This window comes from Sebastes fasciatus, chromosome 11 (assembly GCF_043250625.1).
Source record: "Sebastes fasciatus isolate fSebFas1 chromosome 11, fSebFas1.pri, whole genome shotgun sequence".
Classification (NCBI taxonomy): Eukaryota; Metazoa; Chordata; class Actinopteri; order Perciformes; family Sebastidae; genus Sebastes; species Sebastes fasciatus.
The window spans coordinates 8,169,377-8,185,610 of record NC_133805.1 but is presented as its reverse complement, the minus strand read 5'-3'; the positions used below and the strand labels follow the sequence as shown (position 1 = coordinate 8,185,610).

General features: G+C 43.5%; 1 protein-coding gene across 9 annotated transcripts in view; it reads right to left on the bottom strand.

Annotated features, from left to right (window-relative positions):
• rnf220a (ring finger protein 220a) overlaps window positions 1-16,234 on the bottom strand; it is a 203,637-nt gene that overhangs the window by 18,168 nt on the left and 169,235 nt on the right. For 7 of the 9 annotated variants that reach the window (XM_074650280.1, XM_074650281.1, XM_074650283.1 and 4 more), the window contains 5 exons: window positions 13,435-13,559; window positions 12,162-12,291; window positions 4,334-4,526; window positions 3,940-3,995; window positions 3,616-3,727 (listed from right to left, as the gene is read on the bottom strand). In XM_074650280.1, the coding sequence (XP_074506381.1) occupies window positions 3,616-3,727; window positions 3,940-3,995; window positions 4,334-4,526; window positions 12,162-12,291; window positions 13,435-13,559 (616 nt within the window). The remainder of the gene's footprint in view (window positions 1-3,615; window positions 3,728-3,939; window positions 3,996-4,333; window positions 4,527-12,161; window positions 12,292-13,434; window positions 13,560-16,234) is intronic. The other 2 variants (XM_074650285.1, XM_074650288.1) reach the window with 1 other exon arrangement.

Genomic DNA, 16,234 nt, shown 5'->3' with positions numbered 1-16,234 from the left:
TTAGAATTCGAGGTAGTTCTTGGCAGCGAGCTTTAGACGAGAGAGAGATGACTCCCACTAAATGAAATCTTAAGAGATTTATTTAAAAGAAAATATTCCCTTATCAACAATAGTCTGATGTAATGTATGGGCTGAGGCAGGAAAAAAAAAAGTCTTCAACTGCAGTAAGTGACAGCTCTGAAGAGAAACTTGGACTCGCTGATGACGGCCAAAACTGTCCTCCACGAAACAAGACTCGGTCAAAACTGAGTATATGTCTGGACCGTGTCCGGTCAGTCGGTGAATTTGTGGCTGAATTGTTACATAAATAATCAGTGGTCTTGTCTATAATGTTAAATCCAGCGGCAAATGTCCACCAGGTCCGGCGAGGACACTAGGGGACGAGCTGCTCCACTCAACTGGCTGTCAAAGCAGTGACGTAACCAATCGTGGAATGCACCTGATTGGTTCCTGGTTTTCTGCTCGCCGTTTCAAACAGGAAGCAACATGGCAGCCTGCTCATAAACTTTCTGTTATTCCTTCAAAACAATCCACCAGAATTTACTTCTGAATCATTTTAAGCGAGACTACGCCACTGCTGAATCTCCTAGTCTCCTATCCTAGTTTGACAGCTTGGTCCAAGTTTCGTGAGCCAGACGCGTTACGCTGGACGGGCTCATTTGCATAAAGTTGAGATTTTTTCAACTTTATGCAAATACAGACCGTCTCCAACTCGCCGCAACACTCCCACCATGAACTGGGCGACTGCTTCTCCTGCTTTCCATTGGAAATGAAAAGGAAGGAAAGCGTTGAGACGTCACCGATCTGATGGAAATTTGCCAATGGAGGAAATGGAGTCATTTTGAAAGAGCAACGGCCAATGAGGAAACTCTGACACTCGACCGACCAATGGTGTACCTTCCTCACTCAGTCACTCAGTGACAGACTTTTGCGTTTGTAGGGCTGGCCCTCTGCGTTCCAACCAAAAAGAAAAGAAGCTATGCAACTATTCTATGCAAACACAGCAGCATCAGTAACATGCCAACTGTGCATGTATGTGCACGAAGTGAATCAATCAGCCCCATCTGAACGCCTACATCCCTCTCTCTCTCTCTCTCTTTCTGACACACACAAAGTAAAACAAGGACGATCAGAGCACGGACAGCAACTTATCGAATGCTTCCCCTCGCTCAGCAAACACACGCAGGCTTCTTGCTTTGCAGTGCTGTTTCTGATCAATACACTTCAAGCTGCTCTGCTTATTCACCAGTTATCCCATCTGCTGATATTTAATATGGGGAACACACACACACACACACACACACACACACACACACACACACACACACACACACACACACACACACACACACACTGAGTGCAGATTGATTCATTTAAATGAAGCATTTATCGCGCGCAGCCTTCCCAGAGGTGACGGGGAACATGTATAATACTACTTTATGTGTAAAGCTACAAACATGCATACAGTCACAAACATACAAGTTGGTTATTTTTTTAATAGTAATATTTTTTGTAAATATAGATTATAGACCTCCCTGCTTTGCTGATATTCATTTTTTAGGTGTCTAAAATACATTTTGCTGCCATGCCCGTCCACAGCAGTACATTGCTTTGCTTCTATGCGGCCACTCCTGTATGTTTCTCCAAACTGGGGGCGTGCCGACCGTCATCTGCTGTAGGTAATACACTGACTATGGATAAGTACCTCACGCAACCCCACTTCAAGAAATCCACACTATCCCTTTAACAATTTGCCTGGGGAAATGCCTTAAGAGGGAAAGGCTAGGAAAATGAGATGAGAGTGGTGATTTTTAGGGGGTGTTCTTGAAGGCACTTCAGGTGGACAAAGGAAATCACTTAAAGGAATAGGGTCTGGGATGGAAGGCAACGAGCAGACTGACCCCCGCTCAGTGTGTGTGTGCGTGTGCATGTAATCGCGGGGGCCAAAAGGACAAGAGAATATGCCAGACATGCAGAAGCAACCAATCAACCAAATCCCTCTTTCTCTTTGCTCGCCTGCCCACCGACGTTTCTCTCTCGCAACGCTCTGACCTCTATTATCCATGCAGGGGACAGGGTGTGTGTGTGAGATTGTTTACTTGTGGCAGAATATGGATGAGGAGATGGAAATGAGTGAATTACAGAGCGCTGGCCTTTCACACACACACAGGCTGTTCTAATGGATAGGGCAGTGTGTCTGCTTGTGAGTGGATGTTTGAAACACAGCTAGGTGAGGGGACTTTTTTTTGTACTGTTCAATCCAGCCTCCAGCCTAAATGACATCATTTTAAGAAATTAAGATTAACGCTACGTTCACAGCAAGCACGAAGCAAACTTTTCACGAGGCGCAATCACATACAAAGTCAATGCAAAGAGGCGATTAGATGCAAATTTGCATGCTACCATTTGCTACCGTATTTATGCCTAGATGACGTTATGTTGAGTGTTGATGGAGCAGCTACAATGTTAGCATAGCCTGACACTGATCGCTCCAAACTCCATTCAGAAAACATGCATTTTAAAAGTTGTTTGCTTGTCGTCTTGCGGACAGACCTGACAAAGCATGAATTCAAACTTTTAACAAATCGGTATTATTATGTAGTTATTTCAGCATCCTTTTGATCCGTTTATTGTAATTGAATCACAGAAAAATCTGTTTGTTTTGGGTTCATACCGCAGTAACGACATGTGGCTTGCTAGAATTTTATAATTCTAGTTGGCTATGTTAATATGGCTGCCATTTTTTATTTGAAAATTAAACTATTGTTCAAACGTGGAAAAACATATTCGATATATAATGATCTCCCTAAATGCGGTATTCATAGTTAACAAAGAAAGAACAAAGAAAGCACATTTCTCTCCATGTTTGCGGGGTAGTTAGTGTAATGTTGACCACTGGGTACCATGAGAGTCATTTGTTTTTTTGTCCAACTAATCAATAAAATCCTTCTCCCCGAGAGTGAAGATATAATCAAACAACACAGACACAGTAATCAAGAAACAACATCTGAAATCTGAGTGTTAGCTGTATGAATAATATGTGTGATGTTCAGTATCCCAGTGTATGAACACAGTGTGTTGTTGAAGGTGTGTGTGTGTGTGTGTGTGTGGGTGTACTTCAGTGTGAACAAACATGTGCATGTGTTTTCACACTGCTGCCTTGACACTAGTGTGTGCTTCGTGTCTGCCTGTGTCTGTGTCCCCATTAATGATTCTGAGGCAGCTCTGAGCTCTGAGAGAACACAACTGCAGAGAAAAATCAATACCTGGAGAGACCCTCCCTGTCACACACTCACACACACACACACACACACACACACACACACAGCAAAAACAGAATCCACACAAAATGCATCATTTATGACCCTCTACAAGTCGACTCTCCCACAAGTAGGAAAACTCATCACAAAGTCATAGAATCACCATGAGAGAGAGAGAGAGAGAGAGAGAGAGAGAGAGAGAGAGAAAGAGAGAGAGAGAGAGAGAGAGAGTGTGATCTGTCTGATACTGTGATGGGAAACGTGACATTTTCTCTCTCACCTTTCACAACTAGATCATGATGTGTGTGTGTGTGTGTGTGTGTGTGTGTGTGTATGCTGTATATGTGTCACCTACTTTTCGATCTCACTGTTTTTACAGGTGCGCGGGGCGCAGGAGGAAGAGGAAGAAGATGAAGGGGTGCTGGGGTCCGTCTTGCTGCATTCTCCGTTGCTCGTTGAAGGCATCTCTGTAAACACACAAACAGGTGGCGTGGTTAACGCTGGATGGAGGCTCTTCTAGCTGCAATTAAGCCTTCACACAAAATAAGGGGATGCAGTGAAATAAATATCCAACAGTCTTGGCAAATTATCTCTTGGTGTGATGAACTATATATACTACTTGTAATACTAAAATCCTATAGGTACATTTTGGAAAATAGAAATCTTTGGCCCTTCTTACCGTCGCTGGCCCATTTGGAGAACTCAGGCGTTATTCTGTTAGAAGGCATCCCACCGCTGCAACACAGAGACACAGATGTTGGTATGAATGGAACCATCATTTAATTTCACTACCAATAGTTTAGTTAAAGTTCCCATGAAACGGCGAGCAGAGTAGAGGTGTGAATCTTCACTGGCCTCACGATTCGATTACGATTCACGTGTCAACGGTTCTCGATGCATCTCGACGTATCAAAACCTCCTGGCTACTTTTTTTTATCAATTAATACTAGCAGATAAATCTGAACTCCCTTTTTATTCAGAAAGTGTTTAAAATCAAATATTTATTTTGATTTCATGGTAACTTTAAGTTAGCATTCTGCTAGTTTGACTGAGCAGCAGTTAAGGCTTCATACTTGAGCACGGCTCCCCGTAGCGCCTCCCTCTCCCTGGCTTCTCCCTGGTCCTCTCCGGCTCCGGAGCAGGGGATGATGTCGGCCTCGGTGTACTGGGCCTTGCCGTACTCCAAGGTGTCGTCTCCGTCCACGTCTAGGTCGGCGTCGCTGTCCGCCGCGCTCTCCTTGATGCTACACGTGGCAAAACCTGTTCCTGTGAAAATAAATGTGAAGACAATTGTCAACGTGGCGTCAACAAAGCAGTGCATTGCTTGGCCTCCGTGCCAGTAGTCCTGTCTACTTCTCCAAAACTGGGAGCATGCCGAGCGCCATCTAAGTTACTGTTTGTAATACACTGACTATAAGGATGTGTATATACTGTACATGTAGCAGCGTCATCAGGCAGAAACCTACGTCAGGTCGTACTTTGACCAAAATTGCAATGCTCAGATTTGAAGACATAAGGAACACCACTGGGAAGCTACAGAATGCTATAAAAACCTAAAAACAAAATCTAAAAATAATGGACCCGACCTCTATTTATTAAGTGTTTTTGAGAAAAACTTGAAGATCTTAAATTTAGCTCCGTTAAACTTTACTTTTTCCCGACCAATTACGCATCTGCAGATGGGAAAAATATTTGGTCAGAATAGACGAAGGTGAAGAGAAAGACAGACATGGGGTGAACCGATGAAGACTGACACCTCGCCCATCAATCTTTGAGAGACAGAGAGGGAGTGTGTGGGAGTGTGTGTGTGTGTGTGTGTGTGTGTGTGTGTGTGTGAGTGGCACTTCTATAAACCCAGTGATGAACGCTCAGACAAACCCTTACCGCTGCCTGACTGCTCCCTTCAGCTCCACTTAGCCGCACGGACCGCCTGTGTGTGTGTGTCCGTCACTTAGAGGCGTCTCTTCAGTGTTTGTTTGAGACTGTCTGTCCCTCTGTCACTTAGACCCCGTCTCTCCAACCCCTTGAAGGTGTGTGTGTGTGTGTGTGTGTGTGAGTGTGTGTCTACCTGTCACTTACACCGCGTCTATCTAGGTAGGCATGGTGTGTGTGTGTGCAGGAGTGTGTATGTTACTTACACCCAGCACTTGGAGGTAGGTAGGTGTGTGTACTTGTGTTTCACTTGAGATGTGACTGTGAATGTGTCTGTGTGTGTCTACCAGTGACAGGCCTGACAGCCATCTTATTTACACCTATCCCAATTTCTACAAGCTCTCAGCTGGACTAGTGTGCTCCGTGTGTGTGTGTGTGTGTGTGTGTGTGTGTGTGACCAGATACGAGCCCGACAGAGTTGACAGCCATCTTATTTAACCCCCCTGTCCCAGTATGTGTGTGTGCGCGAGTCTCGCTACTCGACTTCCTATAACAGTTGGTCTCAGTGCACTACACTGTCTCACTGCACTATGGCGTCTTTGTCAGAGTGCGAATCAGCCGCTAGGGCTCGTCTCCCGAGGATCTTCTGCTGCAGCTGCTTCTCAACTATGTAACTCATTTCACTCTCTAGGGAAAAAAAATGAGGAGGGAGGAAAGAGAGAGAGAACGTGAGCGCGGAACGAGTGAAAGCCACTGTGATAAAAACGCGCCACCAATGCTAAGCCGTTTTACAACAGGCCCATGGTTTTTAGTGATCAAATAAAAGGGACCTTTTAACGTTTATTTGGTCTCAGCGGCGGAGGAGAACATATGGGGAACAATGGCCACGCGGCGTAAATCTAGCGGCCTGCCGGCTCGGCTCGACTACCTCAGGGCACGGCAGGAGGCGAACGGAGCACATGTTACATTATACAGTCTGATGGTGAACTGGTTAGACTACATGCATTTGTTCCTTTCTTGACAGGCAGACTCTCTCCTCGCTACTTAGTTTGTTGATTTAGGGGTAAATGCAGAGTTTTTCCCTCCCTCAATTACCATCAAACACCTTATTAACCATCGAGCCTACACGCACTGCATTCCAGACCTGTGTCACCTACAACACTGTGGTGAGATATAGAGTCACGTCTCGAGTCCAGAGATGAGATGGGACCGATGGTCTTTCTGTTGGGACTTTCTGCCTTCTATTTCTGACACAAGCTTAAGCCACAGGGTATGCCAAGCTAGAGAAGGTAGGTACCATTAGGGCCGTCCTTGACCAAAGATTCTCAGCTGACTAACTCTCAATTAGTTGATTTAATCGACAGATATGTAAAAATTAGTTTCTCCACAAAGAATCACACCACTTTAAATCTTTTGTGTACTAGAGTTGTGCTCATATGTTTTTGGAAATTAGTCATTCAGCCTGAAAAAAAAGCATAAAAAATGACTAATTGATTAAGAGATCTAAGACTGAAACAACCGATTAGTCAACTAAAAGACTAAACGGGGCAGCCCTAGCAGGTATAACGCTTTGAATGCCACAATCATCCATCAGCTGTGAATCAGTGACCAACAGATGTGAGTGCTTCAGTGTGTGTTGTAATAGTGGTTGGGGGAATAATCTAATCAACTGATCAAACTATAGATCTTGTGGCTACAGTAGTTGGCCATAACGGCTGGTTTCAAGAACGTGTAACGTGGACATGTGGGCTCAGAGGATCTGATCATGACCATGGTAGAGGTTTTCATATGTGGAAAACTGACCCAAAAACAAAACAAGCGACAGTGGGAAGATGACTGGAAGCGTGGGAAGAGAGATGCATCTGCTCGGATTTGAACTGGAGACGTTGCAGTCTCAACCTCTAATCTAAGCCACGGAAATGCCCCAAAAAATCGTTGCGTTGCCAGTCAACCGGGTTTAAGAACTAAGTGGACCTGTGAAGACCTCTAGCACAATGGATTCACACGATTATTTAAATGAACAGGATTATCAATTAAGTGTCCAAAATACAGTACAAATTCAAAACAGCCTGAGCTCTCAGACATTTTAAACGATCCCCTTAAAGATGGATGTGATGCTGTATTTGTGCATGTACACACTGTGCATGTCTTAGGTGTTTTAACTGTGAGCATATGTGTGGCCTGTTGTGTGTGTGTGTGTGTGTGTGTGTGTGTGTGTGTGTGTGTGTGTGTGTGTGTGTGTGTGTGTCCCAGTGCTTCTATCTGTCCCTCTAAGCAGTCTTGGCAGGCCAATCTAATCTGGCCAGGGAAAGGTCAGCCCCACTCTAACTGCCTTTCACTCACATTATGCACCGACGCCCCCTCCTCTTTCTTTTCCTCACCTCTCTTCCTATCCTTTTCCTCACCTTCTTTCCCTCCTTTTTTTGTGTCATCACTCCTTCTTTCTTACCTTTATTCTTATCCCTAACCTATCCCCTTCCCACTCTTTTTCTATTTTTCCTCTCTACTCGTGTATCACTTGTTCTCTCTCCTGTACCAGTCCCCAGTTCCCCCTCTTTTCCTGTTAGACAGGCATGATCAATACACACACATCCTGGTCTGTCTCATTATCATAACCATCTCCCGAATATCGTTGACTCTTAACATGCTAACTACACATTTTATCCTCCGTGTTACACGCTACATGACAGCGACACCGGAGACACCCAATCTGCATACGTGTCACCGCGACAACACTACAAGTACAGATGTGAAGAGGCAGGCGGGATCAAAGGACTCATCAGGCTGACTGGCGGCCCGGATCAACCAATCGACCGACCTCGGCGACATCCCCGTTACCATAGCAATTATCGGGACCCTCTGAGAAGCAGAGAGGAGAGTCAAAGGTCATCGCACTATCTTTCTGCCATTTACAGGTCAGAGAGAGAGAGAGAGAGAGAGAGGGAGAAAGATGGGGGAAAGGGACACAGACACAAAGACATGAGACGGCCATCTTTGAAGTCCATTTACAAAGCAGAGATTTCTCCTCTTCCTCAATCCCTCTGGGCCATCTCAACCTGCAATAATCCCCCTCTTCTCCTCCTCTGTCTCTCAGGACGGCCTGATATCAGGCCTCAGGATCTGTCTGCCTGCTTCCCTGTCTGCCTCTCCATCTGTCTGCGGCTAAACTCACAGATCAACTATTTCCTCCAATGCTTGGTAATGTCACTAAAGAAAGCAGGAGTGTAAACACTTGAGAAACAAACAGAACTGAATAGAATGTGTTATATTCAAATCTAATTTGTAGTTTTGGCCATCATTCCTATTGGTAATAACACTGTACTAATCAAGTCAATAGCTAAGATTTTGAAAATTGATTAATCGAACTATTTAAGAATGGCAGATAATTGCTGGTTTCAAATCTCCAATGAAGATTTGCTGCTTTTAGGCCGCTTCGTTGTATCATTTTAAACTTTATATTTGGGGGTTTTGGACTGTTATTGGAGAAAAACGGGCTCTGGGAACTTTATATGGACATTTTAAGAATATTTTAAGTATTCGTTTTAGATAGGGCTGTACCGAATGTCTTTCTTTTTTTCTTTTTTTTTTACATTAAAAGCTTCCATTGAGCTTTTTGAAGGAAGTCTGTCGTCATATTTGATGACATCATCAGCCTGAATTTGTTTTACATTTATGGTGCTGTTAGATTGCTGCTATACCGCCCTGTTAATACTTACCTCCCTCTGTGTGCGACGAGCGGGAGAGCAAACAGTTTTTTGACGGCAGTGAAAATTCTTTTTCTTTTTGAAAGGCTAAACGCCAAGAAATATGGACTGAAGCAGAACATTTTGGTAGATAAAAACATTTTGTGAATTTTGGAAATTATTACATCTATCTTTTTTCAATAGATGTTGACTTTTGGACTTTACAACGCCCTGGTGTTATTGGAAATATCTGGATCACACGAGTCGGAAACAATCCTGCGCAGCCGCCACTGGAATCTAATTCTACAAATAGTAGAATATAATATTAGTGTAGTCTGATCTTTATCTGCAACTGTGCAGAAATACTGGGTTTAAACATAATAAATAGACATGCAAAAAAAAAAAAAGATACATGGCATTCAAATGTTGATTTAGAATTTGAATGTCAACGTTATGAATGAAGCTTCGAACTATTCGGTCCTAGTTTTGGAATCAATACCAAAACTCAGGTGTCATATTGGCGCTACTATAAAAACAATTCAAACGACCCTATCATGAGACATAAAATTATGATGAAAACGTAGTTGTAATAAACCAATTCCTCCCTTAAATATAGACGTTTTAATGTATCCTGTGAAGTTCACAGTAAAAGCTAGTTGCTTTCCAGCTCATAAACCTGAGACTTAGACAGACAGACAGTCCACTAGACAGATAAAGAAAGCTCTCCGTCTGCGCTGTGGGTCCTTTCAACCCGGCTAAGCCGGTGCGAGACACATGGAAGTCTTCCCTCACACAGAGTTGAATCATAAACTGATCTTGTTCGATTTTTTTCCTCCCTCCCTGCCTCCCTCCTCCCCCTTGAAAGGGCCCCGCTCCCTCTGCCTTTCTTCCTTGTGCTCTCAAAGGGAAGGAAGGATGGTGGCACTTCACAGAGGGATAGGCCCTCTCTTCATCCCGCCAGCTGAGGAGACCCCCTGCAACATCTCTATATCCGTCCGGCCGGCGGCTGGCTCTCGAGAGCCTGCTGGATTCAGCGGCGACTGTTAGAACCACTGAGGAGCTTTCAAGACAAAATCCACCTTCTGAGCCGAGAGTGTGTGTGTGTGTGTGTGTGTGTGTGTGTGTGTGTGTGTGTGCACGTTTCAAGTCTCTCTCCCCAGGCCACCTCAGTTATCTGTGTCACATCACAAGGTGCCCTATTAGAGCGCGGCAGAAGGGTCCTGTGTCTGCTCGTTTAACGACGTGAAAGAGAGACAGGCAGATGGAAGGAGCGTCGGGGAGATGGATGGATGGATGGATGGATGGATGGACGGACGGGTGGGGAAGCCGCCTCCCTCCCCCGCGAGCTCCTCTTTGGCGCGGTTTAGTTGAGATTTCGACATTGATCTGTCTTGTCTCCTCTCTCTCTCTCTCTGGCTCGCAGAGAGGGAGGCAGGTGAGGCTCAGCGTGTGTGTGTTTAACAACGGATCGAACAGGGAGAGGAGGAGGAGGAGGCGAGCAGGAAGAGGGACGGATGAAAGCCGAGGCAGAGCCGAGAGAGTTTGAAAGAGCCTCTTAAGAGACGACAACAACTCTTTACCTCCATCTGTGCACATCTCGATGGTTTGCCTCCGGCTTTCTCTCTCTACACGTTTTACACACAAACACAACTGAGGCCACATTGGACGCCACTGAGGAGCAGTTTAAATCATCACACTGCATTTATTCACACAATTAGGTAAACGGAAAAAACTGTTTTTGTTTAGAGGCACTTTGGGGCTTCGAGGAAAGGTTCTCCTAGCTGAGACGTAAAAAGACTGAGCCAACAGTGTTATATTTTCACTGAGGAAGTGTTCTTTATGATTTCAAAAGCAGTGTTACAGACATACTTTAAGTAATTATTTTAATAATTGATTAATCGTTTCTGCTACTTTTCAAACAAAATGTTCTCTGGTTTCAGCCTCTCTAATGAGCACATTTGCTGCTTTTCTTTGTCATATATGACAGTAAATTAAATATCTTTGGGTTTGGGACTTTTGGTCGAACAAAACAAGCAAATAGTAGACATTGTGGGCTCGGAAAAATTGTAAACGGCATTTTTTCGCCGTTTTTTGAACATTTTATAGAATAAATGGAGAAAATAATAGGCAGTTTAACCGATAATGATAATAATTTAGGTTGCAGCTCTATTTGGAAACACAGCCATGTGGTGTAATTGTCATTTGAAAATCGTTTGCACTGTTAACTGTTGTCACTTTGTGAGTGGCATTTTCCACTGTTTGCTGACATTTTATACACTAAATAATGAATCAAAAAAGAAATCAAGTCATTAATAGGTTATAAAAAAATAATCGTTAGCTGCAGCCCTATTTGCATACATTATAAAATCTAAATAAATAAGTCAGCTCCTTCTCCTATGAGAGGTCGAGGAGCTGAATCATAGCATAGATGTCCCAAATCTTGCTTTGTGAACCTTACAATGTCATTTTAAACTAAAACATAAACTAAAGGAAGGAGACACCTGATTAAAATGGTTAAATTAGCGGATACAGATAATTACTGGATATTAATCAGCTAAATTAAATTTACATTTATTTACAGTTCCTCTATAACTTCACTTGAAACTGTCATGTCTGTTCACAGGAGTAGACAAAAACAGCCTTTGCCATGTGGGTATTTCATATAGACTATTTATTTATTAAATTACCAGAAAACATGCTATATCATGGCCGTTATCGAGATATGAAATGAACTATAACAAGACAGAAGATTTTGGCCATATCGCCCAACGTTAAATACAAGTTTGAAAAACCTGATGAGGAGGAGCAAAGAGAGACGGAGACAGAGAGCTACCACTCTAGGTGTGTTGAGTCACAGAGCAGCCATGCTCCCCAGTGACCAGCTCTCCCATCCACTTCTATAATTGCATTTCTGGGCACACACACATGCACACACAGTGGTGACCAGCGGGTCAATTGCCCAGCTAAATGTGTTTTCCTTCCCCTAGCTAAGAGGGTTGTGTGGGGCCGAGGCCGATCTGGGCTGACCCCGGGCAAACCTGCACTGCCACCAGACCACTGGCACCATTACAGCTCCCTGGTCACATTCAACACTGGTCCCACTGAACCAACACTGCTCACACTGACTGGACAGGAAGAGAGGGGATGATGGACGAGCAGAGAAACAAAGGAGGAGACAGACAGATAGAAAAAGGAAGGAGAGAACAAACAGTGATCTGGGATGACCCTGTTTACATACAGCGGACCCCTACGTCATCACACAACCTGCCTCTGAACAGGAACGGATGTGATGTGAAACCAGCGTAGTGTTGTATGAGATGAGGTGTGTGTGTGTGTGTGTTTGTACCTCTGAAGCCTCCCTCCAGCAAAGCCGTAGCTCTGATCCTCTTCTGCCCCGCCCACTCGTACTCCTCAAAGCCCCGCCCATTCTCTCCATCCATGTCTGCAGAGTCGTCGTCGCCTAACGCGCCCTCGCGCTGAAACACACACGGACACATGTTAATCAGAGCAACAACTTCACAGACAAGGAAAATTTAAACAACTATGAATACATGATTTTACTGTTTTATATATAGAGGTGTGGTGGAAGATAGGCCGGATGTCCGTAGCACGCTTTATCTGTACCATACCATGACCAGCTGTGATAAGAACCCCTACTGTAGGCTAATGTCAAAAAGACACAAATGAGATGAGATGCTCATCTAAATCACATGTTCAGAGTTTGAGGTTTGCACAAACTGCACTAAACTACTTCACTGGAGGCTCAAACTATTTTCTTCTTCTGTTGTGCGTCAAGCTTGTGAGTAACTCAGGAGTCGCTGTGCTGTGTTAAACCGTTCTGTTCCTATACTTAAAGAGGACCTATCATGCTCATTTCCAGGTTCATACTTGTATTTTGGGTTTCTACTAGAACATGTTTAGATGCTTTAATGTTCGAAAAACACTATCTTTTACATTTACTTTATACATACAATAATACACAGCTCCCGTGGCATGGTACAGCACTGGAAAGCCTAAAGTGTGCTAATGGAAAAGAGATATTAGTGTCTCTACAGCCAGTGTAACAGAGTCAGTGAGGTGAGATACAGGAGGAGTGGTGGATTAGTGGTGATGATCTGTTGTCTTTAGTCTACTCTAGGACAGAATGGAACGGTTTAGCCTCTACAGGAAAGAAGGACTGGTGACCAACTCTGGTTTGAGAACTAGGAAACAGAGAGAGGAGGTGACAGGAAATATCTTTCTGTTTGGGCTACATCTACAGATACTAAAGAAGATGTGACTGTTACGCTCATAAAGGAGCTGCATGCCAATGAATAAGATGCAACCATGTCATATGGGATAAACCGCAGCCTTCTACTTCTAAATCATCTTTATGTCAGCTTTGCAGCGGTAGAATTTAATGTTGGACATGTGAATACTTCAGTGTGTTTTCTAGACAGTTATTCCCATATGATGTGAATGCAGCAGCACCATTGTGTAAAGGTGGTCAACAGCTAGAGGAACTACAGTTGCTACTGGTTGATATCCGCACTAAAATGCACAGAAGTGACTGGACAGCATCTACAGGAAGAGAAGGGTTGACAGGCTGTCCGACCGGTTCGGGGCCAGGATTGTACTACCTGGATCAGGCATTGTTCCACATGTCTACTCATCTCCTCCTCGCTCCCAGCCAAAGGGGCGCTGCACAGCGGACATACCTGGCCCCCCTCCTCAGGCTTCCTCCTCTTCATCTTGCCTATACGGGCTGCAAAAGGGGACAATCAAGAGAGACAGACAGAAACAGTTTTAGTTTTAAACGTTGGTCATCATTTAAGTTTTCAAGCATGTGTTAATATTACTGGTTTCAAGGCGCAGGAGAGAATCTAGAAAAGGCCTGAGGGGAATTTATGTCAGATGAATCTTCCATGATTGGATCACAAGCAATGTTAATATAGCTGCCTTCTATTCTTTACAAGTCTAGAAGCATGAGCTGAACTGGCTAGATTGACAAGAGCTGGACGTTACAGTCTCAATCCCTACATCCACGCCATTCCTCTCCCTCCGATTCTCCTCCCTTTCCTCCCCTGCCCCTCCTGTCACAGCTCCCCCTCCTCCACCACCACACACATTTAATTAGAAATTTAACAGAGCAGAACAGCCGTCATTGCGCCCCGAGTCTCTGTCGTTTTTTCTTAACGGCAAATGGCGCGCGGGGACATTAATTTTTAGCTGGCTGGGAAAGCAGAGGAGGCCAAGAGGGACCGTGGCGAGGGATGGAGGGAGAGGAAGGAGGAGGACATAAGGCGATACACTATAACTGCAGGGGAAGGAGATGGAGGGAGTGAGGCTGGGAGGGTTGAAGGGAGAAACGGCCTCCTCCTCCTTCCTCACCAATTCTCCCATGACGCTAATCGAGGGGAGCGTTGTTAAATAGAGAAGGGAAGGGGCTGCTAATTAGGTCCGGCAGGGATCTCTGCCCCCCTCAGCCCGTTACACCCCACAGGAGAATGATTCCTGGTTCCACATGAGGGCAGAGAGAAAGTAATGGGAGGGCGAAGTTTAAACTAAGTCTCTTGTCACGGGCTCAGACTGAAAAAGGCTGAGGTAGCCGTGTGTCGCCTCAAGACTGGAAACACTGCATTTCTTTCAATAGAGACAACAACCAATGTGATAATATATTGATTATATTAGCATTTATTGGTTTACACTGCTTCAGTATCCCTTGATAACAAAGGAGGAGTATGTCCCAGAACCTGTGCTTTTCCTACAAAATGTTTTCTGCGAAAAAAGCCCATTGGCCTAATTGCCACGTGCGTGACGCCATTTATGAAGTCTGTAATAATGCTTAAGTAAGAGGAGGAGTAAGATAACCAAATATTGCATTAAAAGACTGGTGTGTGGACTGTGGTGTAACTTAGCCATTGCAACCCAGCATTTGTTGATTAGAAAAGCTAGCTAGAATTTCAGGCCTGGTCCACACGTGCACAGGTATTTTTTGTAATCAGCGTTTTTCCTATTTCTTTCTTAAAAAAAATCCCGTCCACACAAGAACGGTTTTAACAAAAATCTCAATTGAAAACACAATTGAAGTGCTGTCAAAGCCAGTGGGAGTGCTGCATTGGATAAGTAGCAGTGACATTCGTAGCAATTTCTGACACCTTCCGCAATATTGTGGAAGAATAACTGTACATTTATGTGTAAACATGTGAAAAGTCCTGTTAGCAGGTTATTTGGCCAAGTCTGACGTTCATGCGTGTTTTTATATCTCCGTTACACAACATGTTGCCTCATTAGTGACGCCTCACAAAGGAGATAAGGGCACACACTCTGACGTTAGAAGTCAAAAACTCTATTTTCCTTGTCTACATGTCAACACTTCAGTGACCTAAAAAGCCGCTTGGGTGTGGACGAAAGCCCAAAAAAGCTACCTTTACAAAAAATACCTGTGTACGTGGCCTCAGAGGCCTCATCTCAGATTTTAGCCCCAGTTTGTGCCTAATGTTTTAACATTACATTTGCGTTACAGAGCTATTAATCGAAATTTCCCCAAAAAGAAATAAAAAAAACCCAGTAGGAGGTAGTTTATTCACTCACCTCTTGTCTTCGCTGCACAATAAAAAAAAAGAAAAGATATTTAGCCCAAAAGTTTCCCAAACTTTGCCTCTTATTTCTAATCCAAACTAAGATGATAACTGTAAATGTCCGTGCTCTATTTGTACAATATGAACCACAATTAAAAGTTTTATTTCAGTATTGTTTGTTTTTTTTCCATGGAAAATAACACATTATATTTTGCTTGTGTTTACAAAAAGAGCAAAGAGATGTGTAATTTCTGGCTACCCTGATTAGAAAATACAGATGCAACTTGGAAAATGGTTTAAACATCTTTTTGGTTTCTGCAACAGATGGAATATTTAACCAGACAGGTTTAAGAGTATTTAAGGATATACCTTCAAAAGTGTTGTTTGATAAACCTATGGATTTATAAAAAGTTGTCGGGAGAATATTTTTCAGAAAATCAGATGCTATATCTCTGTGAATGTTTTATGTATTGGTAAAACATAAAAAGGTACAAACTGGGGTTACTAGGAGCTAAAACAAAACCTTTCTGTAGGAGCCACAGGTGTCTGTCACGTGACTTTATTAATGTGGAATGATCGAGAAACATCACCTGACACCCCAACAAATACACAGTATTAAAATATGTTCCATTAAATCAACATCAGGCCATAAATTACCATCATATAGTCACATTGCATGAACTGAAAACTATTTTGTCTCCTGTGCCTTGACACCAGTGATATTATGATGTCATTTGTGGTCATGTTATTTCTTATCATTCATTTTTTTAATGAATTAATATTCAACTTCTCGAACTTTAACGCAAAATATGTAAGTTTTATATAATACAATTATATATTTTCCAATTTATCTACACAT